Below are 24,711 nucleotides of genomic sequence, written 5' to 3'. Positions count from 1 at the left end.
ATTGGCCTTAACAGAATCTTTGCAAAAATTAGGATGTACATAGTGCAACTACCTTCAGAGGTTGCTTTTACACCTACTGTAAATAACATACTTTTAATGAATCAATTAGTTCAACTAATGGCACTGTAGAACTTTGAAAACTAAAGTGCTACTACATAGCATGGGTTACTGTACATGTTCTTGGCGTTTGTTTCGCTACACAGCGGTCATGGGGGACCTCAATTTGGATCAGGGCCACAGGATAAGGGGAAGAGGACTTCAACCGTTTGTCCCCACCATAATCCCATAGAACTTCCTGTTGAGGGTAAACAGCTGCAGCATGAGTGAGAGTCAAATTGGAACCATTAGGCCCTTCATCCCCATGCTTTAGTTCCAGTATAGACGCTTTTAGAAGGCATAACGATACAAATATGCACAAGATACTTGCCTTATGGTAGGTAACAGCATTTGTGGTGATTACTTGGGTGGCCATTGTAAGTAGATGTTTGCACCAGCATCAATATTTATATGCTAACTCACATTCCTAAGGGGGACAAGATTTCTGACTTGCTACATTAAACCCCTGTAGCAATGAGAATGAGAAAGCAAAAAGAAGAAACCAGTTACAAGTTGGTTAGTCCCAAAGAGCTCTGGAAGCCAGTCTGTCTTGGAATAAAATTACTCGAATACAGTTCATTCTACTTCTTTTGGTAAAATCAGTTTTTGCTATGTCTCCATTTTTAAACTACTTAACATTTTAATACAATCATAATATAGCACAAACAAAACACACACAACTATAGGATATACAAGACAAAAATATACATCAGTAATACTATGATATGCTCATATTATCATATCGTGATATATGATATGCATATTAATAATATATGACTTATCAGCCAATTGCTGCATTTGGTGACATTTTAACCTTGAAAACCAGAAATACAAAACACTAAAACAAATGTCTGATTCAGCCAAGAGCCTAGAAACCTAGTCTCTTGCTAGGTTTGGACCTACTCCATGTTAGTCCATCATATGGACTAGCACCTCCATAACTAGGATAGTACCATATCCTTCTGGACTAAGTCTAATTTTAAGTGGGTCTTGTCTTTTTCAGTGTGCTATTTCTATGGTGGACAAAGACAATTCCTAGCAGTCTACAGATTCCTTGCTACCAGTGGAAGGTGCTGCCAATGACAATGGAGCACTGTGTGTGAAGTTTAGAAATACAGTACAGGATTGTATCCTATTACAAAAGGTAGTTTAAGGATTTCAAGCATCTGTCCTTTTCAACACTCATGCACATTGGGGCAATGCACATTGTCCCCTCAGTCATTGGGGCAATGCACATTGTCCCCTCAGTCATGCACATTGGGGCAAAAAATCAAAACTTTAGATATAGGCTGATGGGTTCTGAGCTGTCTGTGACAGATCAGGAGAGAGATCTTGGGGCGGTGGTGGACAGGTCGATGAAAGTGTCGACCCAATGTGTGGCGGCAGTGAAGAAGGCCAATTCTATGCTTGGGATCATTAGGAAGGGTATTGAGAACAAAACAGCTAGTATTATAATGCCGTTGTACAAATCGATGGTAAGGCCACACCTGGAGTATTGTGTCCAGTTCTGGTCGCCACATCTCAAAAAAGACATAGTGGAAATGGAAAAGGTGCAAAAGAGAGCGACTAAGATGATTACGGGGCTGGGGCACCTTCCTTATGAGGAAAGGCTACGGCGTTTGGGCCTCTTCAGCCTAGAAAAGAGACGCCTGAGGGGGGACATGATTGAGACATACAAAATTATGCAGGGGATGGACAGAGTGGATAGGGAGATGCTCTTTACACTCTCACATAATACCAGAACCAGGGGACATCCACTAAAATTGAGTGTTGGGCGGGTTAGGACAGACAAAAGAAAATATTTCTTTACTCAGCGTGTGGTCGGTCTGTGGAACTCCTTGCCACAGGATGTGGTGCTGGCGTCTAGCCTAGACGCCTTTAAAAGGGGATTGGACAAGTTTCTGGTACAATGGGGTACAAGCCATGATGTGTATGCGCAACCTCCTGATTTTAGAAATGGGTTATGTCAGTATGCCAGATGCAAGGGAGGGCACCAGGATGAGGTCTCTTGTTATCTGGTGTGCTCCCTGGGGCATTTGGTGGGCCGCTGTGAGATACAGGAAGCTGGACTAGATGGGCCTATGGCCTGATCCAGTGGGGCTGTTCTTATGTTCTTATGTTCTTAACACTAATTGCTTTTTTAAAAAAGGTCTACTGTGGCATGTACCCAACTACTTTTAGTGGAAACCAGTGGAAATGTATAGTTTATTCATACAAACATGAATGTTTTATATTTAGCAATCCACAAACTTCACTTTCAAAACTCTATTTACATGCTTTTACTATTTTAAGAGTTATTTCCATTTTTATGTTCATTCTTTGTACAGTACAATAGTATAAAGGCTTAGCCACTATTTTAATAAAACTCAACTACTACACATTTAAATGCATATAGCATAGATAGTATTTCTAGAGGTGTGTGTCACCAGTAAGATAGGATTACAGCCCAAGTCTTATTGAACACAATGGCCTTACTGCTGGGTAAAATAAATAACACAATTTTCAAACACCTCTAAGTATTTCATGTTTACACAGTTAAACTATCTGCAAAGAAAAACTGCACATAGTTAAAGTACATCCCTTATTACCTGGGCTTGATCCGTTCCCTATAAAACCCTAACATTACAATCCATAAACCAACAGTAGTCTCCATTCTATTGTCGGGCATCACTCATGATGCTGTTTGTACAGCACATCCATCGGGCAGAAAGGGAAGTTCAGCAAAGGTAGGCACTTGATACAAGTGACAACAGACTTCTCTCATGCTGATGGTCAGCAAAGCAACATTTTCACCTGCCATTTCCAACTAGCAAAAGCTTTTCTTCATGAAGTTATTCAGCAAATAATACATAATGAGGTGGATCTAAACAATCACATGATTCTTTCAAGGGGGCTAGGACTGTTTATCAGCCCCTAGTGCTTCATGGAGAATCTCTCCTGAAACAGGGAGGTTTCAGAACTGGTATACAGATGGGGGACAGGGAGAGAAGAAAGGAAAGCATGCTAAATTTTAGCCAATGGAAATTGTCCACATTTTGTGGACACTCATTCTGAGCAAGCACAAGTAAGAATGATGCTGTCCAAACTGTTTAGAACTAGCAGGAGTTCTAAGAATAGCATTTCATTCAAATGCAAAACTATTAAAAGGAAACTCAAGGTTTTTACTTTTCATCTTTATTCAAGTATTTCACAGCAGTTATATTACAAATTACAGTAAAATGTTCAAAATATCCAGAAATTCAAAAAAAATTAAATAATTTACTTAACTAATGCATAATGAAGATGCCAAAAAAATCAAGTGAAACAATTCTGAATACAACTTATAGAATCCAAAATTTTTCAGAGCTGATGAAGTAAGCTTACTTAATCCAAAAGTAGACACACATAAACAAAATCAAACAAGACATCACCCATTGCCTAAGTCAACCCATGTACAATATAGAAAAGAAGCAGGTACAAGCTCAAATTCAAGCTTCTGGTGAATTTACAAAACAGAGAAACAAAAAAAAAAGAGGAGAGAAGGAAATGACAACCAGCGACAGGACCCGCCATTCGAAATAACCAATGAAGCCAGAACTGACCCTCCAACTTAAGGTATGGGAAGACAAGGTATTAGCAAAAAATATATATCAATAATCCTATAATAAATACATTGGCATATGAGAAAACTCAAGTAACAACACAGAGGACACAAAACATAAATTAATCACAGGTGAAATTCAAGCTTGTAAAACACAATTAACTCCACAGCCAAGTTCCCCTTAGAGCAGTTCCATCATTAGCCCCACAGAAATTTAACCTCCATCTGGCCCTCAGATAAGGCCTTGCACAGGAGCTCATTGGTAATATTCATAACAAGAAACAAGAATTGATTTGTACAAATTATTGCCAATTTTATGTGGCAAAATAATAGCAATAAAAAATACAGATAGTAAACAACTTGACAACATGGAGAGATTAACAGTTTTAACTCTACAACCACTAAGCTAAGTTTAAAAAAAAAAAGAAGCAATATGTATTAGTGTAGTTTTGGAGCCAAAAGGGTGAATATATAATTTTAATCATGTTGCCCACTAACACATTTATATAAGCTAATTCTTCTGAAAACCTAAAACATTTAGAGGCAGTCCCTCACTTTTTTTATCAACATTTAAAAACTACTAAAGGATTTCCCCCCCCCCCCTTAACTGACCAGTTGGAAGCATTTTTAATGCTGGACTTGAATTTAAGATACTCTTTTCAAATTCTGTGATAACTATTTTAAAGGATTTCAGCTCATACAAATTTAGCAACCTGTTAAAATTGTGCGCAGTTCCTCTTTTCACATGGGCTGCTGCTGCTGCTGCTACTTGAACAAAATAGTCGGACTACAATCTATTAAAAAAAGCTGCAAGAACTTGTTCTGAGACTTGCAAAAAGTCATTTTACCAGAAACTTGCTACAAAAATCTGCTACATTTTATTTCATCAAATCTTAAAGTTTTGTAACAATTTTCCATCAAAATACAAAATGCTAATGGATTTGACAGCAAAATATTCTAAACGAGTATGATGGCAATAAATATGAACAGAAAGATGGAAAAAAGTTCCCACAATCAAATTTTGAGAATGAAGTTCTAGCTTAAATTTGTTTTAATCGCACTTTCCCACTAAAAATACAGCATTTCTACAGGAGTCGTGTTTAGAATGGTGTGACTATATGCATACGAGGAATTAAACAAGTGGCATTTCGGGTGGGCCTGGGAAAGGGGTGGCTAGATTTTGAAGGCTCGGATGCAAAATCTAAAAAGAAAAAAGCACTTTGGATTACTGCAGCAGCCCAAGGCCCAAGTCTGGTTTTCAGCAGTGGCATACTACAAGCTACACCGGGTGACAAGTACCTTCGCTTCAGTATGTAAACTGCAGCAGAGCAATTACAGCCTTCTGTAAACACTGTTGGTAACTAAAATACAAAAAGCTGAGGTAGCTGAGCATCTCTGCAGTAGTCCAAGACCGCTTTTTGCATGTTTCAAACAAAACACAGCAAGTTGCATATTTTGGAAAGACACTCCTGCAGCTTGAGATCATGTGGATACTACTAAAAGGTGATACCAGTGCCAGGAGCTCACCTGTCCCCCTCCTCTTCCACGTGTTGGTCAAGGGAAATCTGCCAGAGGCTGAGGAGCCTGTGACAGGCTTCCTGCTGCCAAGTGTGTGCCTCTTCATAGCTTCCCAAAAAGAGAGTTTGAGAACTGCCCCACATGCAGTTCTAGAGAACTGCAATCTTACAGGCCAATCCAGAGGTCCAAAATCAGCCAACAACCACAGAAGGCTGTTTAGTCATTTTCGCATTAATACTGTTTAATATGAATTGTACTGAACGAGCCTGGTCTAATTCATATGAAGGCTAAAGATGGCAGGACAAAACCATCTCTTCTGCCTATGGCCACCCAAGCAAGCCTTAGCTTCCAAAACCATGGATGGAAGTTTAGAAAGAAACCTGTTTTTAAAAATGCTGAAGGAATAAAATGGAACATTAAAAGAAACATGACTGCATCCACCTTAAATATCCACCGTGAGATTTTCACAGTGTGATTTGCTTTAAAAACACCTGTACTTGTGGAATAAATGCATTTTACCATTTGAGATTACACGTGGTTATTTCCATAATCTGATTTTCTGGAGAGCAACACAGACATGTTAAAAAACATAATACTGGCTGCCATTCAGCAGTGTGAGAACCTGAAGCTGTTCTTTGGGAACACAGGCTTGTGAAGAAAAAAAAAAACTTTCTAACTCTACCATTGGCTACAATCCCAACCATTTTTAATAGCCTTCTCCTCCTCCGCAGCTATCTAAAAAGGCACATTGAAGGCAGCTCCAGGGAGCTTCTTCTTCACATTAACGTATACCAAAGTTAATTCATTTTCACCACAATTCTTCACTGCCAGCTTTAAAAACAGGCTTCTGTCCATTACCTCAGATAATAAAAAAACAAAAATGAAAATCAAAACTTTAAAAGTTGCCCACTTAAAAACAATCATTTAGATCTGCTCTATCCAGTTTGTGAGTGTTTGTTAGCCTGCTCCATTGCACCTGAAGCTTCTCACAAGAATAATGCATGTAGACAGCAGAAATGAGCAGTGTCGATAGCACCAAAAATCTCCAAGTTGTGGCATTATATTCTTTATTTATAACAAGATACAAATATTATGAAGTTCCGTTTGGTTCTTGTAGGCTGGCTGGTTTCAGGTACCTGAGACAATAGCACCAAATTCATAACAGAAAGAGAGACAAAGAGCGAGCATGTTAAGACCAAGGCTCTGCACGTACTTGGTGCAACTGGAAATCAAATGGCTCAGAAGACTGCTCGCCTGGGAGCAGCTTACAAAAAGATAAACCCGCACATCTTGAAGAGTTCACAGGAATGTTTCAAACATATCAACTGTTCTTTCCATCTCCTGAAAGAAAGACAGAGGACTGATTGTTCATAGCTGTTCAGAGAAATGACCAACTGCCACTGCATAGTAAAGAAAAACCCACTCCCCCACCCCCACACACAGAAAGCTGCTCTACTGAAGTTCAGCAATTAGTTTATAACAAGGGCTCCAAACATTTCAGCAGGAGGGCCATATCATAAACCTGACGAGGGCCAGAAAAATAAATTTACATTTAAAGTTTAAGTAATAAATATATCAAGAGGAGGAAGAGAGAGGGACGATTTCCTTGCAAACCAGTCCAAAGCACTTTCAAAGTAATGGAGGGAAGGGAGGAGGGGAAACCATGTCCCTGCAAACCAGGCAGCTGATGGGTCTCCATGGGCCAGATGGACAGCCTTTGCGGGTCAACTATGGCCCACAGGCTGTACTTTGGAGACCCATGGTTTATAAGACCACAGACTCTCTTTGCAGGATACCACCACAAGACAATGGGACCATCACAAAACAGAATACAATTAAGCTCAGATTTCAACCAGTTCCTCCTCCATTGGCATTAACAGAAATAAAATGCAACTGGGTTAAATTCAGATTTAACGAATTTTAAAATCAGATTGCAATACATCATCAGTGCCAAACAGTTCACTGATGTAGCATATAAATTGGTAGAATAAATGTTTCTCATAAAACATGCATGGTTGAAAGTTTCCTATTAATGTCCACTCCAAGTGTAAGGAGTTTTTCAAAATACATACAAATAAATGCTCCCTTTATTTTGAAGCGCAATTTCATTAAAAATATTACCCGCTAATAAAAGTTTACCAGATTCAACACTATTCCATGTCAGAGATACTCAGGAATAAAAACCAAACTTGGCATTAAACTATTCCAGATCCATCTTTACCACAACACAAATGAAGAATGGAATTCAAAGTTTCAGTGTATAGGAACACTAGCAGCTTCAGAAGGCACCATGCTGCTTATGCTTGATTTCACGGCAGTTAGAAGAACCCTCAAGAGGATTTTTGATATTTAGCTGTGAAGAAGCAGTCAATTAGGGAGTATGCTACTAAACTCACAGAAATAAGAAGCTGAGTAAACTTACCTCTACAAGCTGTGACTTGTCATAATCTTTACGATGCCGGTAGATGCACTGATTTAGAAGCGAGTAGAGCCTCTCAAGCTGATCAACAGTCAAGTTGTCACTTTTCTTAACCAATAAATCAAGTAAATTCTGTTAAGAAGAATTGGCATGAGTTTAAGATGACAGGTTTTTTAAAGTCAGGAACTCAGATTCATTCTTTGTTTACACACAATTAAGAAATGTTTGGATAGTTGGAAACCAAATTAATGCCACTACAGTGGTAAGTACTGGAGAAAATAAGGACTTGACATAGTTCCTGCCTTGAAAAGCTTAACACAAGAGTTTGGTTCACTGCCACAAAAAATAATACTGTGCAATAATTTTGTAGTAGTGGTTCTTTCATACACATTTTAATAGTTTGCCTCTGTTAATTCCTCACGGACAGAAAAACTCAGGGCACAAGGAGTACTTTGCAAAACCAAAATGAAGTTTATAGTGTGAAAAACACAACAAGAGAGACAAATGGATCACATGTTCAGCGGTGTCCATACAAAAAAAGGGTCTCTTTCAGGACCCTCCCCCCAAAAGTTTTACCCAAAATATCTTTAAGTATACTGCTTTTATGGCTCCTTGAACCCCCAAATAGCTGTAGTTTTGGCACCACATTTTTGTCTGTCACTCTCCCCACAAGAATGCTGCTCTCATGTAACCACATTTGGCTGCATACCATCACTGACAGCACATGAAATGAATTTAGAGGACCAATGCCCTTATTCTGAATTTTAGTTATATTTGCAGTCACTGACATTGTCACACAGCCAAATTTGACCATGTATGACATGACTGTTACAGGAAAGGGGATCTTTCAAACAGAAACATGGGGCTGCAAACAGCTCACCCAGTTTTCATACAGGTGGGGGAAAAATACTCACTTAATTCCTCTCTCCCTTATTTCAACTTAGCCCTGGTCTGTTATCACCTGGTACGTTATTACCAAGGAACAGGTTATTTTAAGATTTTAAGATTTTTAATTCTTAAAATTTTAAGATTTTAAGAATTACCCCTGCTAATTGGGTAAGAGGCACTTTTTCAAGTGGGTGCTCCTTTTTTTAGCAGGGGGAGAGTAACTGGCCCACCTCACCCCAGCAGTGTCTTTTCTAGTGGCTGTCTGTTGGTGTTCTTTTGCATCTTTTTAGATTGTGAGCCCTTTTGGGACAGGGAGCCATTTAGTTATTTGATTTTTCTCTGTAAATCGCTTTGTGAACTTTTAGTTGAAAAGCGGTATATAAATACTGTTAATAATAAATAATAATAAGATGCTATTAAACTGATTCAATTTCTACCAAATAAAAAGAGTATCAATGTCCACACTCTGGAAGCTCCCTTCTCTCAAACAGTATGAACTGCCTTGACTCTCCCCACCTTTAGACAAACGATAAGAGAAAGAGAGTATGGAGGAACCTTTCCAACTGGCTTCGACTGTATTTTATTATTTTTGCTTTTACTGATTGATTGATTTTATTACTAGGGAGGTGCATGTGCTTAGGAAGCCTTGCTGCAGAAAGATGGTACAGGTAATGCCAATACAGAAATTACAACACTTTAATGTCATACAACTTAAACACACTTGTGAAGAAGACAAGAGAAGAGCAAAATATTGCTGTTAAGAATTTTCCCATCACCCTTACCATCAACCTGTCATGGTCAACAATGACAGGAGGTACAGGATCCAATTCCTCCTCTGGAACTTGTGCCAAAGGAACTTTACGTGTTTTCTTAATTTTCAACACACCTGCAAGAAGGAAGGAAGGAAACAATGGCAAGGAAGCATTAGTAACCTTTAAGTAGATTTACTTGCAAAGTTGCCTATGAATTCTAATTTTTATTTTTATACATTGGTACCCACATTCAGCATAACAGAATTAAACAATACTCAAATTTGGAAATAAAACAAAAATGCTAAATATTTTACAAGCAAGACTCACATGCACATTTAGAAAGTTATTAAACTACTGAAAGTTTAGATTTCTGCCATCTTGTCTTGTAAGAAGCTGTCGTAGTACTTAACAGTTTGGCTTCCATGCTGTTGGCCCTTACATCTTTCATCTCACTTTCTCCATTTTCTTTCATGCTCCCACAATCATTATAAAGAGAATTGTCATAATCTAGAGAACAGCAAACTGGTGGCCCAGGGGCTGCATTTTCATCTGGCTCCAGGGGGCACTATCAATGTTGTAGTCAAGATATATAAATCATATTTGTACTGTAGATGTCACACATAGTGCTTCAGCTAAGTGTCGCTTGGAGATGTTAATAGGGAGCCTGACTGCATGTGAATGAGTCAAAACATACTTCTATCCCACAGACTCTGTCTGGACAGCAGAATGGCCACAAGATTACAGAAACTGGGCATCACTAGTGGATTGACATGGGTTCAAACGTTTTTGATCACAGACCCCCACCTCTTTGCCTTCAATTCTATCACTACTAAAATGAGAATCAATTTTTGCAAATTAAAAACAGGAAAGAGGATGTAGCTAAGGTAATCTGCCATTTGTGGAAGAAGCTCCGTTAGCACAACGGAGGGGGTAGTTCTTATGGCATCTCCCCTTTTCCTCTAAAGCCTCTGCAAATCTGTTTCTGATGATTTTTTGAAGCAGACATTCAGGGAGTGCAGGGAACTGCAGAGGAAAGGTGGGACAGTGAAAATCACCCCTTTCCCCTTATGCAAACAGAGGTTCTTCTAAAAAACAGAAGCAATACTTTGACTACAACTCTGTATATACAACGCATACCTTCTTTATCTGACTCTTTAGTCTCAGTATCTACGCCTTGTGATTTTTTTTCATTATTGCTGCATTGTGGTGCCTCAGTGACAGACTGTTTTATCTGTTCTGCTTCCGGGCTTTCACTGAAAGCTTCAGGTTTTTCTTTTTGGTGATCATCATTTGTTGCATTTTGTTCAGGAGCAGACGTGTCAGGGATGTCAGAAGGTGAAACAACATTCAATGATTCACATTTGCTATACTGACATGCTAATACAGGTGTCCCTTCAGAGGCCTCACCATTTAAACGGTCCCTCTTGAACAAGGACTCCTTGGACTCCTTCCCTGCATTCATAGTAACTTTGTTACTTACTAGCAGAGATTCATTTGAGCTCTCTTCTGTGGAAGGAATACTATTTTCCTTCCCTACAGTTCCATTATTAAGTCTTTGCTCTCCATGTATATCCATGATATCACAAGAGGACTCATCATTTGTCATGGAGAGATCTCCCGTTTCCTCGCCGTTCTCCTCAATGCAGTCTGTACTTCCCTCAAGTTCCCCATTCTCCAGCAACTTGCTGTCCTCCCCTTGATTTTCATCATCTGCAAACTTGGCATCATCTTCATCTTTTTTCAGATTATTTACTTTTCTCTTTTTGATAATGCCTTTGCCCCATTGTGAACGTCGTCTTGATTTCCTCCTTAATCGAACTGAATTATGAGACAGAAAATAACTTTTACAGAAGCAAACACTTGGTCAGTCTGAAGTATTTAGCAAGGGCAAGATGTCAATTAAATGCTGAGTATTTACTAGCAAGGTATTTATTAAATATCTTTACTCCACCATTTGAGCACAAAGCTTTTCCAAGGCAGCTAATAAAAACGCAAAATAATAAATCAGTCTCAAAAGAATGAAATCACAATAGTGACAGCCTGAACATAATACTTATTGCACTATCCATAAAGGTCTTCAGAAAAGCCTTTCTATTGCACAATGGAAGTCAAGCAGCAATTGAGGCAGGTAGGCCTCTCCTCACAACGGCATGAAATGTTACCTTTGCCATTTTAAGGCTTCTTCTTATATTGACAGACCTAATCCATACTTCCCATTGGATAAAGAGGAATGCCAGTATTTTTCACTTTAAATCAAAATTTAAATTAATTATTTTAAAAACAGATTTCCCTCCATATTATCAGGCAAAAAAATCTACTTAATACAAAGAACCAAAGACAGAATCATTTAATTGCCAAAAGACAATTAAATAAATTGATCAATTCCTATCATAAGTAAATGGCAGGGTACCCTTATCTCTGCCCTGTGAAAAGAGATATTTACAATTCATGTAAACTGCTTAAGCTTCCCTTGGATATTTCAAATTCATACCTGTCCACAGAAAACTATCAGAACAGAGTGACAATGTGCACTGCCTTATATCTGGTCAGATACTTTATTCTAAGTTACTTGCCTATCTAACCAGTAATCTGGCATCTTCAAAAAGTTACCTTTTGAAAGACAAGTGCTTCCATCTTAAATGTACTGCCATATGGCAGGCTATAAGAAAATCTAGTAAAATAGGCTTGGAGGGTTTTCAGTTTTCTTCCACCTCTTGTTTTTCTGAACTAGTAGAAATTATCCTTAAAGAAGATAATTATTAAAGAAGTCACCTTAGAAAGAAAAAGAGTAATTTGCAGTTTAAAAACTTTTCCTCAAACCACAGGGAAAAAATTTTATGGGAATCAATATGCGATTTATAAATTGATTGAAAAATATTTATAGTTTGAGGACAGTCCAATTTTCAAGGTACAGTTCTGAACATCGTCACTGAAAAGTCCCATGAAAATCAATAACACATAATGCCAAGTACTCTTCAGATTGTGACATTGGAGTGCTGTGCACTCCCATGCTATCCTATGAAAAACCCTGAATGTAAAATAATTCAATATCCTTAGAATTTTAGTTTTCATTAACAAAAAGTAAAAAAGTTGTGGTCTTTATGAGTGGAAAGTGGGTAGCAATGCTAGGGGAGGGAATGAGAAGGTTTTCCACTGTTTGGGGGAAGGATTTTACTACCTTGCCCTTCCAAGCCTGTCAAGATTATGTGATATTTAGAAAAGTCAAATAACTGCAAAGCCTTTGTGAAGTACTAGAGACTGTTTATGGGAGATACTTTTCCTAACAACGTTTAGTGGATTCTTAATATTTTATGCTCACTCTGGCTATCCACTGTTTTCAAAGAGAAAAGCAAGCCTCCCTAAGGGAGGAATTTGGAGCGTCTCTTATTCCTTGCAACATAATTCTGCAGGCCTTAGCATAAACAGAATACTGTATGGTCATTATGCTTCACCAATTTAATAACAGAGCTACATGTTCGTTCCCCGAGACCAACACAGCTGCTAACTAACTCAAAGATCCAAAACAGTAGGCTTTCGCACCATCACCATCTACTGGCAATAATAAGGAAAAGACTAATTTCCTTACCTTACCTGAAATAGGAAAGGGCACGTTTTAAAAATGCTTTAGCCTCACAAACAGAATTCCCAACATAAGCAATGCTGCATCCACTGTATGGTCTGCGTCATGTCCAACCATGCACAAAATAGCTAATGCGTCACCATGACCCATCCTCCCTGATCTGGACTCACTTTAAGGTAAGTGTTTGCAAGTCAACTGACAACACACGTTTGGTTTATTATTTCAGGAACTGATACCTCACATTTCAATATAAATATTTCCACAGTGGCTTAACAATATCAGGAATAATAAAATCTAAACAGTAAACCTATAACACTGTTTTACTGTTTTGCAGTAGCAAAACAATCTCAAAGGTTAAAAGGCCTGGGAAAAAATCAAAAGTGTTCGCTTGGTGCTGAAGATGACATCAAGGTCAAGCCTCCCTGGAGGACAGGGAACTTCCATAAATAGGGTGTCACTACTGAGAAGGCCCTGTCACCAGTCACCATCTGCATCACCTCAGATGATGGCCACTGAAGATGGCAGTGGACAGGAAGGTTAACAATAGCATAGGTGATAAAATGGCTACAAATGTCCTAAGCCATGTAGGAACTTAAAGGTAAGCATCAGAATTTATACTGGAAGCCACTCAAGCTGCTGAAGTATAAAACATTGATTGGTCCCAGTCAGCAGCCCAGTGGCTTTGTTTTGGATTACGGTAATTATTTTCAAGCAGTCTTCAAATGCTTTTGTACTACACACTGTAATAGTTTGGTGAAATACACCATGATACAGAGATCATTAGATCTCCAATGACTATGAGCCCTCCCTGACAGAGAAGTTGGGCTCTTAGGGGTAAATGTAAACCTGACCACAACAAACTGAACACCACTTCACCTAACAGATCAAACACCCACCCACAGTACATCCATCTTATCTGCACTGAGGTCAGTTTATTAGATCAGTCCATTCCAGACCAGTTTATCATCCAGTTCATTACTGACCCCAGATATCAATTTATGCACTTCTATCACCTCACCTGAATCAGATGTAAAGGGAAAATAAGCCGTGCTCAGATCTTCATCCATGTATGTAATGAACACATGTGAGGGGGAGCAAAAACAGCAAGACCTATGCCAATGTGTTCCCAAAATCCCTCCACAACCTGGAATGGGCAGAATCTCTCTCTGGGTACAGTGTTCACCACTCAAACAAATGCGGCATGCATGTAAGCTGTGGTTTCAGAAAAACATTGGCAGAGGGGTGACCTGCAAGCACACTTTCACCACACCATATGTCTGTAATACTCATGGAGCAAGTCTGAACAGAGTTACAATGCTGTGTGTCATCAGCATACTAATGACACAAATTAATATCAAATCTTCAGGCAGCACCACAAGAGGCTTCAACTAAATGCCAAAAAGCATGAGAGACAGAATGAAAACCAGCAGGATTCCACAGCATAGTTGCCAAACAGTAGCCTTCCAGCACCATATTGTGAAATTGGCCCTTCCAGATAGGAACAGAATCACTGTAAGGTGGTGCCCCTCACCTCCACAACATATCCAGGTATCAAACCCAAGGAGATGCCTAGGAAAAACAGCAGCATCATACTCCATTCTTCCCCTAGCAAAGGGGCAGTTTCTGTGTCAAAATCAGGTGCGAAACAGGCTGATTCAGACCCAAACGTCCCCACTCTTGCCACACCGTTATCTTTTACTAGGACATAGCCTGATATCCAAATTCTCAGCAAAACAATGCAATATCCTACACCAGTGTTACCAAACACTTTCACCAAAACAACCAACTTTGGTTCTATTTAGCGCAAGGTGCTTATTTCTCTTTTGGGGAGGGAGGGTGTTCATTATTGAATATAAACCTGAACACTAGCAATAAACCTGCGAGTCACAAATGAAGCCCCTGTATCCAATATATTGAGGCTTCGCTGGTGTGGCACACACAGAACGTTGTGTTCAACATTCTATAGAACACAAATTGGCCAACAGTGTTCAGATGCCTTTGGCTTCACTTGTGCTTATTCAGCATCACAGTCGCACAGAATTCTGACAAGCACACTCAGGTTGCTCTGTCTTTGCCACTGTATTGATTACATTGCTAGATCATACTATCACTAGTACATCTATCATACATACTATCACTAGTAGTGCAGTTAAGCCATCACACTACACCCCCACCAATAATAATATATACCCTCAGGTCAGAAATAAGCAAATAAACAAAAGGTATATAGATTGCTTTATTTAAAAAAAAAATTTAAGGTGCACATCTAATATATTCATCTTGGTCACTGCTGCATTTACTGCCTGGAGCAAATGATCGAAAATACTTACATGCACATTTACTTGTAGAGTTGTGCCATACTGTCATGGCATTTTTTTGCTTGTTCTGGAATGCCTCTTCAACTCTAGTTTCTGTTTTCTGTACAGTGGAACCATGAGGATTTATTTGCTCTGTCGTTACTGATAAGCCTGCATACAGAAGATAAGCATACCTATTTAAATAATCCAAGCAGTATAAACTGGTCAAGTTTTAGAAAGCAGTCTGGAATATACTATCATGCTAAAACCCCACAGCAATTAAATGCATTTTAGCTGGATTCTGCAAAACAAAGATTTACATCCAGCAAATGAGTACATCAGACATGTAGCCATCAAATACAAAACCTGACAGTTCAAAAAACATTTTCTCCCATCTCAAAGAAATTAATAGTATTTTGCATTTGTATCAGGCTTTAGAGTACTGAAAGAGCTCCAGATATATTATCTTGTTGTAAGCCTTACAGCTACTCTAAGACAAATCAACATTATCCTGGTATTGTATGGCAGGAAGGGCTGAGAACAAGTGGTTTGCCTATGACTGCAATCTCTACACGCTTATCTGGGAGTAGGTCCCACTGAACTCAAGAAAATATTTCTTTACTCAGCGTGTGGTTGGTCTGTGGAACTCCTTGCCACAGGATGTGATGATGGCATCTGGACTGGACGCCTTTAAAAGGGGATTGGACAAGTTTCTGGAGGAAAAATCCATTACGGGTTGCAAGCCATGATGTGCATGTGCAACCTCCTGATTTTAGAAATGGGCTATGTCAGAATGCCAGATGCAAGGGTGGGCACCAGAATGAGGTCTCTTGTTATCTGGTGTGCTCCTTGGGGCATTTGGTGGGCCGCTATGAGATACAGGAAGCTGGACTAGATGGGCCTATGGCCTGATCCAGTGGGGCTGTTCTTATGTTCTTCTTATGATTTAGTTCTAGGTAGACATGCATAGGCTTGAGTTGGTGGTCTACCACATGATTCCTTGGTACCAGCGAAAAAAACTGAAAACTCTGAAATCTGTAGCTTAGGGTGCAATTCTAACCAATATTCCAGCACTGACCTAGCTGCAATGCAGGCCCAAGGTAAGGTAACAAACATACCCTTACCTTGAGGAAGCCCCACCTTGACTACCTCCCATTGCAGGATGCCATGCACACCACATTTGCACAGCTATATCAATGCTGGAAAGTTGGTTAGGATACACATATGTACTTAAGTAGACTCATGGAAACCAGTGGAACTTCTGAGCAAATGTGGACAGAATTGTACTGTTAGCCATTAATGAATGCAAGGTTTCTAAATACACTCAAGTTTGACAATGAATTATGTCCAAAACTGTTTAACTTTAAAGACCATTTATGCTGCCTTTTAATGTAACAGCAAAATTCATTTACACACAGGCCTTTCTAATCAATTATTTTACAAGTAACATGGGAAAAATTACACAGACGAGTACCGCAAAGAGTATGTTTTCCTTTATTTCTATAGCACTGATAGAATATACTTTACATTTCTTATCTGAGAAAAATCATTACTACTCCAATTTTAGAAATGGTCAATTGCAGGTGAAAGGAAGAAACAATGCAACTGAAGTTCCCCAGATGAACTGATGTCTCAGAAGGGATTTAATTCAAGCTTGGGTACCAAAGTTGCATTTTCATTTAACTTGATGATATTACAGTTGCTCATATTTATTAATAATATGAATGCAAAGCATTGTGAGAATGGATGATGGCCGGATCCCAAAGGATCTCCTCTATGGAGAACTCGTGCAAGGAAAGCGCCCTACAGGTAGACCACAGCTGCGATACAAGGACATCTGCAAGAGGGATCTGAAGGCCTTAGGGATGGACCTCAACAAGTGGGAAACCCTGGCCTCTGAGCGGCCCGCTTGAGCAACTGTAATAAAAAGGCCTCCGCTTAGGGATGGACCTCAACAAGTGGGAAACCCTGGCCTCTGAGCGGCCCGCTTGGAGGCAGGCCTTTCCCAGTTTGAAGAGACACTTTGCCAACAGTCTGAGGCTAAGAGGCAAAGAAGGAAGGCCCATAGCCAGGGAGACAGACCAGGGACAGACTGCACTTGCTCCTGGTGTGGAAGGGATTGTCACTCCCGGATTGGCCTTTTCAGCCACACTAGACGCTGTGCCAGAACCACCTTTCAGAGCGCGATACCATAGTCTTTCGAGACTGAAGGTTGCCAATACGAATGCAAAGCAGCCAGTACAAATCCCATGACCATCAAGTAATAGGACATGAATACATCCCAAACCCTGTAAGAAAAGCAGAACTAAGGGATGTTTTCAGGAAGATATAAAGCAGTGTTCTTCAACCTTGGGGTTAGAACCCCAATGGGGTCACAAAGCCTCAGTTGTGGGCTCGTGGCAACTTATGGGAAAGAAAAGGGTTGAAGACCACTAGACTAGAGCACCACCGTAAAGGGAAGGCATCTGGTGAACCCCTTCAGGTACCAGGAGAATGTGACCCCAGTCTGTTCAGGTTCTTAGCAATTCTGCTAAAATAGCATCCACTAGTAAAGGAACAACAGATTAGCTTTCCAAGGTTATCATCATGGTCTGACTACACATTACATGGAAATGCATGTAACTGAACCCAGCATATCTTTCTTGTGCACATGTGCACACCCCCTACCCATCTACTGGCACAACTGCACGAAAGCTGGCACAAAAGCTACTGGCACAATTGTAGCCAAATACACTGTCTACTAAAGAGAAGTTATTCTGAGTTCTTGTAAAATCTCCTATGAAATAACTAAAAAGTCTTTCTGTTGTGCCACTGATGGAAAATGCAGTGGGCTCTCCTTATTCACAGGTATGGCACATGTGACTGAGAGGTGTTTTCCGGGCCTCAGAAGTCCTCCCAGAGACACCCAGAAGGCACTTCTGGTTTTCAGTGAAAACTGTAAGTGCCTTCCAAACATGTCCGGGAGGACTTCTGAGGTACAAGAAGGCCACACACAGCTTCCCAGCACCTCAGAACACCTCCTGGACACAACCAAAAGACACTTCTGGTTGCATCTGGGTGGTCCCTGAGGCCCTCGCCATGGATTCCATTATCCATGAAAATCGGTATCCACTGGGGGTTCAGGAATGGATCCCCCACAGATACCAAGTGCCCACTACATATTTCTGGCACAACAAGTGTACCATTTTTATAAAGTTACTCTTTCAGCTAATTAAAGAGTAAATAGAGATGTTCATAAAACAGTTCACATAGCTAAAATACAGAAATGGTTCCCTGTCCCAAAAGGGCCCACAATCTAAAAACATGCACAAGATGAAACAGCCACTCAAAAAGCTGCTGCACTGAGGTAAAGAGGGGCAGCAGCTCTCCCTTACTAAATTTAAGAGAAGCACACTTTAAAGGTATCTCCACTCAGTTATACTTTAGTATGTTAAATGGAAGAATGTTCAAGTTAAAACACAAAGATGACTGGTTCAGCACAGGATATATAGTATTGTTTACATTCCTTGTTTCTATTTGCTAAGTCTGGTACACTACAATGGATGCTTATTTCCTGCAAGCTCATGTAATTTTAATGTGTCTTAAAAGCAGACGTATATACTAGAACCAGTATATAAGATGGTGCCTAAAACATATAAAACCAATCATGTCCTTTCTTTAGCATTGTTCTGAAGAACTCTTATCAAGCTTTATTTATCTGTCAGCATGTGTATGTCTTCCTTCTTATGAAAGGATGGATAACAATGACTTCCAATAACAGGTAGCTTGAGAACCTCTCTGTGCTATGCTGGTTTCTGTGGAGGTCTGATGCACTTTCTAACATCAATAACCTTGACATTTGCATTGTAGAAACAGTAAAGATTTAAATATGTGTATCTGGCCACAACAAATTTTAAAATTAGACTGAAATGATCCATTACACTGTCTAAATAATGCAAACAGAATTTAACAACAGGATCTTTCTTATAAACCCTGGATAGCTAGAGGCAATCTATCAATTATTAAGAGCTCAGTGACCTTTGTGCATTTTCATTCTTCTTTATAGTAGATTTAGGATTAATGTGTTTTAAAGAAAGTTGGAATACCTCTTTTTTTTCTTGCTTCCTTGATTTCTTCACACATTTTATTGAACTCCGGATCCAGCTCAGCAGCAATGATAGCATGTGCAGTATCCTTCAGAGTACAGGCCCTGTGTCTAATTATTTTATCTACAAAATGAACATAAGCCTCATTTTAAAAATCAAAAACATTTCTACTTGTTTTAAAATTTATGAATTATCTTTCTTCTATGAGTGATCAAGACAAAGTCTCTAAAAGCAGATGAAACAAATTTAAATCAACTCAAAACTAAAACTATACAATTAGTATTAGTAAAATAAATAAAATCCACGTAAGTGGTAAGCATTAATCGCAAATGCCTGTGAGGACAAACACACTTTAATCAACCTTCTAAAACATAAAAGTAATGCTCCTGGGGAGGCATACACAGGCCTACACACATTTTTTCATCTCAAAAGTTATACCTATTATTGGGTATATTTGGGGTGCTGAATCCAAAAATGACATCAGTTTTGACCAAGTGACTCTAATTTGGGAAGTACAGCACAGCCACCTTATATGCTGATTCAAGAAGTTTCTTTGTGAGGAAGCCATGGCATTGTTCAAGCTCAATGACATTTTTACTTGTTGCCTCTGAACAGTAGATTTTCAGACCATATTACCAATTACTTCTGAACTCTTCCCCCCTCAATGTACTTGTACTGCAATTAGATACGGGCAGCTGAATCCTAACTTGCATTGGAGCAGGCAGACCAGCGTGCCTGTGCTGTATCCAGCACAAGTTTCAGGCAGCCAGAGGCTCTGCCAGGGGCAAGTGTTTCCCCTTTACCCAGGGAGAGCCACTGCAGTCCCAAAGTGGCTACTTGGATCCGTGCCACCTCTGGATTCGGCATAACTGCCGGGTCCTGGTCCAGCCTCCCACTCTCCCCTGCTCCTGGGAATGCCCACCACCCGCCCACTGCCTCAAAACACCTCCCTCCCGCCTCCTCCCTGCGCACCCCACACATCCCCTCCAGACCCCGGCACTGGCAAAGCTCAGGCAGTGTGAACTCACCTGCCCAGGGCCCACGTTGGCGTGTCCTTGCACTGGCCTCCCTCTTCTCCCGGTGGCGTGAAAGTGCTTTATGGTACTTTTGCGACACCGGTGGGCCAGCACAAGGGTCTTGCGTCAGCCCATCTCCTTTTTAGGATTGCGCCCACAGTGAAATATGCTTTTATGCTTAAATGAAAGGAGATAAAATATTCCTTACCCCCAGGATCTTTGTCAGGATTATATTCCAATGCATTGCTACAGATCAGATCTATGTCTATTAGAAAATCTTTTGCAGTTAAATAGTTGTGTTTATCAATTTTACTTATTACTGTAGACAGGTCCATTGGCTCTTTAATAACTTCCAGATAATCTGAAACCTATAATCAAACAAAGGTGACAGAGATTTATGCCAATGTTAACATATGTTCTCAGCACTAAGCTTATTTATATATTTAGACGGGGTTAATTCAAAACATTTTAAGGATAAAAATAAGAAATATTTTTCACAAAGGATAAAAACTAGTTCCTGCACAATGTTTTGTTCAATCGGATTCACAGCTCTAATTTGATCATCTAAAATCCAAATATTTGCCCCATCAAACTATCTTGATCAGTATGCTTACACAATTTTAAATATAGGAATGTTTTTTTCATTTTAAAATAAAAACAGAAAGAAAAACGTGAGATCCTTTTCCAAAATCTCAAACACAATGTCAAAGACTTCATTCATGTATCCCTTCCAGTGCAGGCACTTAATGTCAGCTTGTGTTCTGAGTAAATGCAGAACCAAGGCTTACATGTTGGTTCAGGGAGCAGGTGTGGACTGATGATTCAGCTGGAATCAGCAAGCACCTGGGACAGGCACACCCTGGGTGTGACCAAGGCCAGTACTGATTGGCTGAGCTGACTATATGAGGATAGTCAGAAGGAGCCTCAAGAGCAGCAGTAGGAGAGTTGATGGTGATTACTGTTAGACTGCTGCCAGTGACTGAAGAGGCTGGATACTGTATGTATATGATGTTACTGACTATGGACTGAACTTTGACTGTGTATTGTGGAAAGCTGATTTGGATTTGTTGATACTGAACTGACTGCTCATCGTATATGACTTGGACTGTTTGCTGACTACTCTACTTGTAAAAACCCTTGCTCTATAATACAACTGCTGCATTGAAAGGACTCTGCTGTGTATGCTGTGTTTGTGCACCCTGCTCACACCTGGGGAAAGCCAAGGTTCCATCTCTTACAACTTTAACACTTAACACCTGCATTTCTGACAGCTGGCAGAATTACAGGGCTGAAAAGATGAGTTCAAGGTAGAGGTTACTCTTGATGGGGAGGGCAGCAGGATTTAGCACATGCATATAGGCATAATCTACACCAGGGATGCCCAAACCCCTGCCCGGGGGCCACCTGTGGCCCTCTGGGACTCCCAGTCTGACCCACAGGGTGGCCCCAGTCTCCAATGAGCCTCTGGCCCTCTGGAGACTTGCTGGAGCCCATGCTGGCCCAACGCAACTGCTCTCAGCATGAGGACAACTGTTCAACCTCTCACCTGAGCTGTGGGACAAGAGCTCCCTCCACTACTTGCTGTTTCACATCTGTGATGCAGCAGTGGCAGCGTAGGAAAGCATGGTTTTGCTTTGTGCAAGACCTTCATTCATTCATATAAGTTCCACCTCTAATAAATTCATTTATGTAAATTTATCCAAATTTGAAATGTAAATTAATTTTTTTCCTGGCCCCTGACACAGCGTCAAAGAGATGTGGCCCTCCTGCCAAAATGTTTGGACACCCCTGATCTACACCATCTGTACACTTCAATTTTGTGCTAGGCGGATCAAACCTACATGTCTCCCCCTAAAGTGACATCCAACATGCAGATGTGATGTGAAAACAATTCTATACTCCGCATGAAACAAATGTAGTAGCAGTAGAATAAGGAGAGAGAGAAAAGAGCTCCTAAGGTTCCAAAAGCTCTAAGACATACTACAGTACTTTGCTAGTACACATCCAGCCAGACCTCATATATGAGACTGCACAGATGCCACGAAGAATAACCTGTAATCAATATTACAGTGTGCATGGCTGTGAAAGAGGTGACTGTAACAATATGCCTGTAAGACATTTAAGCAAGCATATCTGGACAGTCAAACAAGAATGCCAAGTAGTATGCTAGAAGGAAAAGGAAACCTAACTTTGGAGATGGTTTTTTCCCCAACACAAATGTGACTTCTAGACCGTATCAAGCTACCTTTTTATGATCTGGGGGAGACGTTAATCCTAAATAGCTGTGCTGGTAAAGGCCTACTCCGGCATCTATTTTATAGAACAGTAAATTTAGTGCATTTTAGAATTACAGGTGGGGCCTCTGTATCCACAGATTATGTGCCTGTGAATCTGGCTCAAGGCAGGTCCCCCAAACCGACGTTGAGCCAGACCTGGTTCAACCTGAACTTCCAAAGGTGACCCTTCAGAATGACCCCCATAGTGCTAAGAAACCACTACTTCCAGTTTAGAAACTGGAAGTGACATTTTTATGCCTTTTAAGGCGTTCTGAGGTAACAACCATTCTGAAGTCTGCAGAGGCCACTGGCGGACAAGTATAGCTTCTGCAGGCTTCAGAAACCCCTCTGGAGGCGACCAGAGCACAGCATTTAAAGGGGCCATACTTGCGGATTTCCTTAACCAAGGTTTTTTTGTATCCTCAGGGTGTCCAAGAACAGATCACTTGCTGATACCAAGGCCTCAAGAGAAATTTGCATATGACAATAATTTCCATAAATGAACTTTAATGATTATGTTAATGTTTCTCATTTTGGTTTTCAAAGTTATATGATATTAAGAAGATAAGAAAACACTTCCTGATTCCAGTTGGCCACAACCAACACATTAGAATAAAAATACTACTTTGAATCAAATTATATCCAGAAACGAGCAAGATAGTTTGAAATTCTGGAATTTCATTTTTCTAACCATCAACATCCTTCTGATTTTGAAACTAAATTGATGTTGAACTGATACCCATTAATATTTGTGGACACAGTAGTCTTAATCCAATTAATTCTCCTCATCAGCACCCAGTGATAAGCCATTCAACACAATGAAAAATCAGTGTTTTTCACTCAGCTAAGAAGAGTTCCTGCACATAAAGAGGATTTAAGAGCATATTTACTGAGAATGCTCCACCTAACATATTCAAGGACATGTCACATGACGGGCCCGCTTACTTATTGATAAACCAGATTTTTCCAACTTTGCTGTTCTAAGTTGACAGGAAAAATGTATTATTCGTTCCGAACAGTCCAATAACAATGTCTCTTGTAATTTAAAAGATGTATCAGTATATTGATACCTCATTCTATAAAATAGTTAAAAGGAACTCTGAACTCACCCTGAACTCTTTAGAGAGACAAGATAGGGGGATACTAGGCTTGCCTTGGAAGGCAATCAAAATCTGTCACACCCCAATCAAACTCCCTTGCACAGTCATAGAGATTTTGTTTAACATCATGCTGCACTCTGGAGGCACTCTGTAACAAGATAAATTCTGCTGCCTCAGAGTGCCTGCAAAACTCAAAACAACTCCAGAGACAAGCCCCCACCAGATGATGGAAGCGTACAAGCTACCCCTTAAAAAACTTGAGTCCCCAAATACCAACACAATGTAAATTACATTTCTGTAAGTACATCATCACAGCTAGCCATTCCCTGAGCAGTTATCTGTGCAAAATTGAAATCTGAAGTTGACCAAAATCTGGACAGACATCATAAACATGCCTGTAAAGAACTAAAAGGAACTAGTGTGCAAATGACTGTTAAAGCACTCTGTTTAGTATTATACAAGACAGTAGAAAAAAAGTATTATCAAATTTAATTCCTTTGTTTTGTTTTAATTTTTATCAATTGCCAGATAAGTCAAATGGTACAGCTACAGCTATAAAGCCTTATAGTTTTTCGGTTATGACACTGCTGGCGATTGCCATGCAAAGAGATGACTGATTAATTTGTTGAATTTTCTAGAGTAGACATTACAATTTAATAAATAGTTCTTGCACCAACAGTCCCAATGGCTTAAATGGGGCTTCTCCAGGTAAAACAGTTTGCATTTGTGTTATGTGAGCAAATAAAATTACTACCACACAATAGAAGAAGCAACCTGAACCATACCGAATTTCCGTGTTAACACAGCAGCAGAAAAACATGAGCTGTGGTTTCAGAAATTAAAATTAAGGCTAAATCACTAATTGAGAAAATATGCTAAACAGGTTAGATCATAGATATCATTTGCAATACTAACTAATCTATGCCTTTTTGACTACAGGGGGGCCCCATATCTGCGGATCCCGTAACCACAATTTCACTTATCTGCGAATGTGGGGACCCCCCCACACACACACACCCCAGTGTGCAATAGCAATGTTTAAGAACTTACCATGGGAAGTGTGTATATCTTACAGAAACCTGTTAAAGCAAAATACACACACTT

The 24,711-nt window shown here is 39.8% G+C and overlaps 1 protein-coding gene across 2 annotated transcripts in view; it reads right to left on the bottom strand.

Annotated features, from left to right (window-relative positions):
• Positions 1 to 3,293: 3,293 nt before the first annotated feature.
• Positions 3,294 to 24,711, bottom strand: part of ATAD2B (ATPase family AAA domain containing 2B) — an 80,261-nt gene continuing 58,843 nt past the window's right edge. For both annotated transcript variants that reach the window (XM_066611685.1, XM_066611693.1), the window contains exons 22-28: positions 20,440 to 20,599; positions 19,216 to 19,338; positions 15,164 to 15,301; positions 10,391 to 11,071; positions 9,284 to 9,387; positions 7,617 to 7,745; positions 3,294 to 6,535 (exon numbers count right to left, since the gene is read on the bottom strand). In XM_066611685.1, coding sequence (XP_066467782.1) covers positions 6,494 to 6,535; positions 7,617 to 7,745; positions 9,284 to 9,387; positions 10,391 to 11,071; positions 15,164 to 15,301; positions 19,216 to 19,338; positions 20,440 to 20,599 — 1,377 coding nt within the window. In that variant the 3' untranslated portion in view covers positions 3,294 to 6,493. The remainder of the gene's footprint in view (positions 6,536 to 7,616; positions 7,746 to 9,283; positions 9,388 to 10,390; positions 11,072 to 15,163; positions 15,302 to 19,215; positions 19,339 to 20,439; positions 20,600 to 24,711) is intronic.

The sequence above is a fragment of the Tiliqua scincoides genome, chromosome 1, assembly GCF_035046505.1.
Source record: "Tiliqua scincoides isolate rTilSci1 chromosome 1, rTilSci1.hap2, whole genome shotgun sequence".
Lineage (NCBI taxonomy): Eukaryota > Metazoa > Chordata > Lepidosauria > Squamata > Scincidae > Tiliqua > Tiliqua scincoides.
This window is presented reverse-complemented; position numbering and strand designations above follow the sequence as displayed.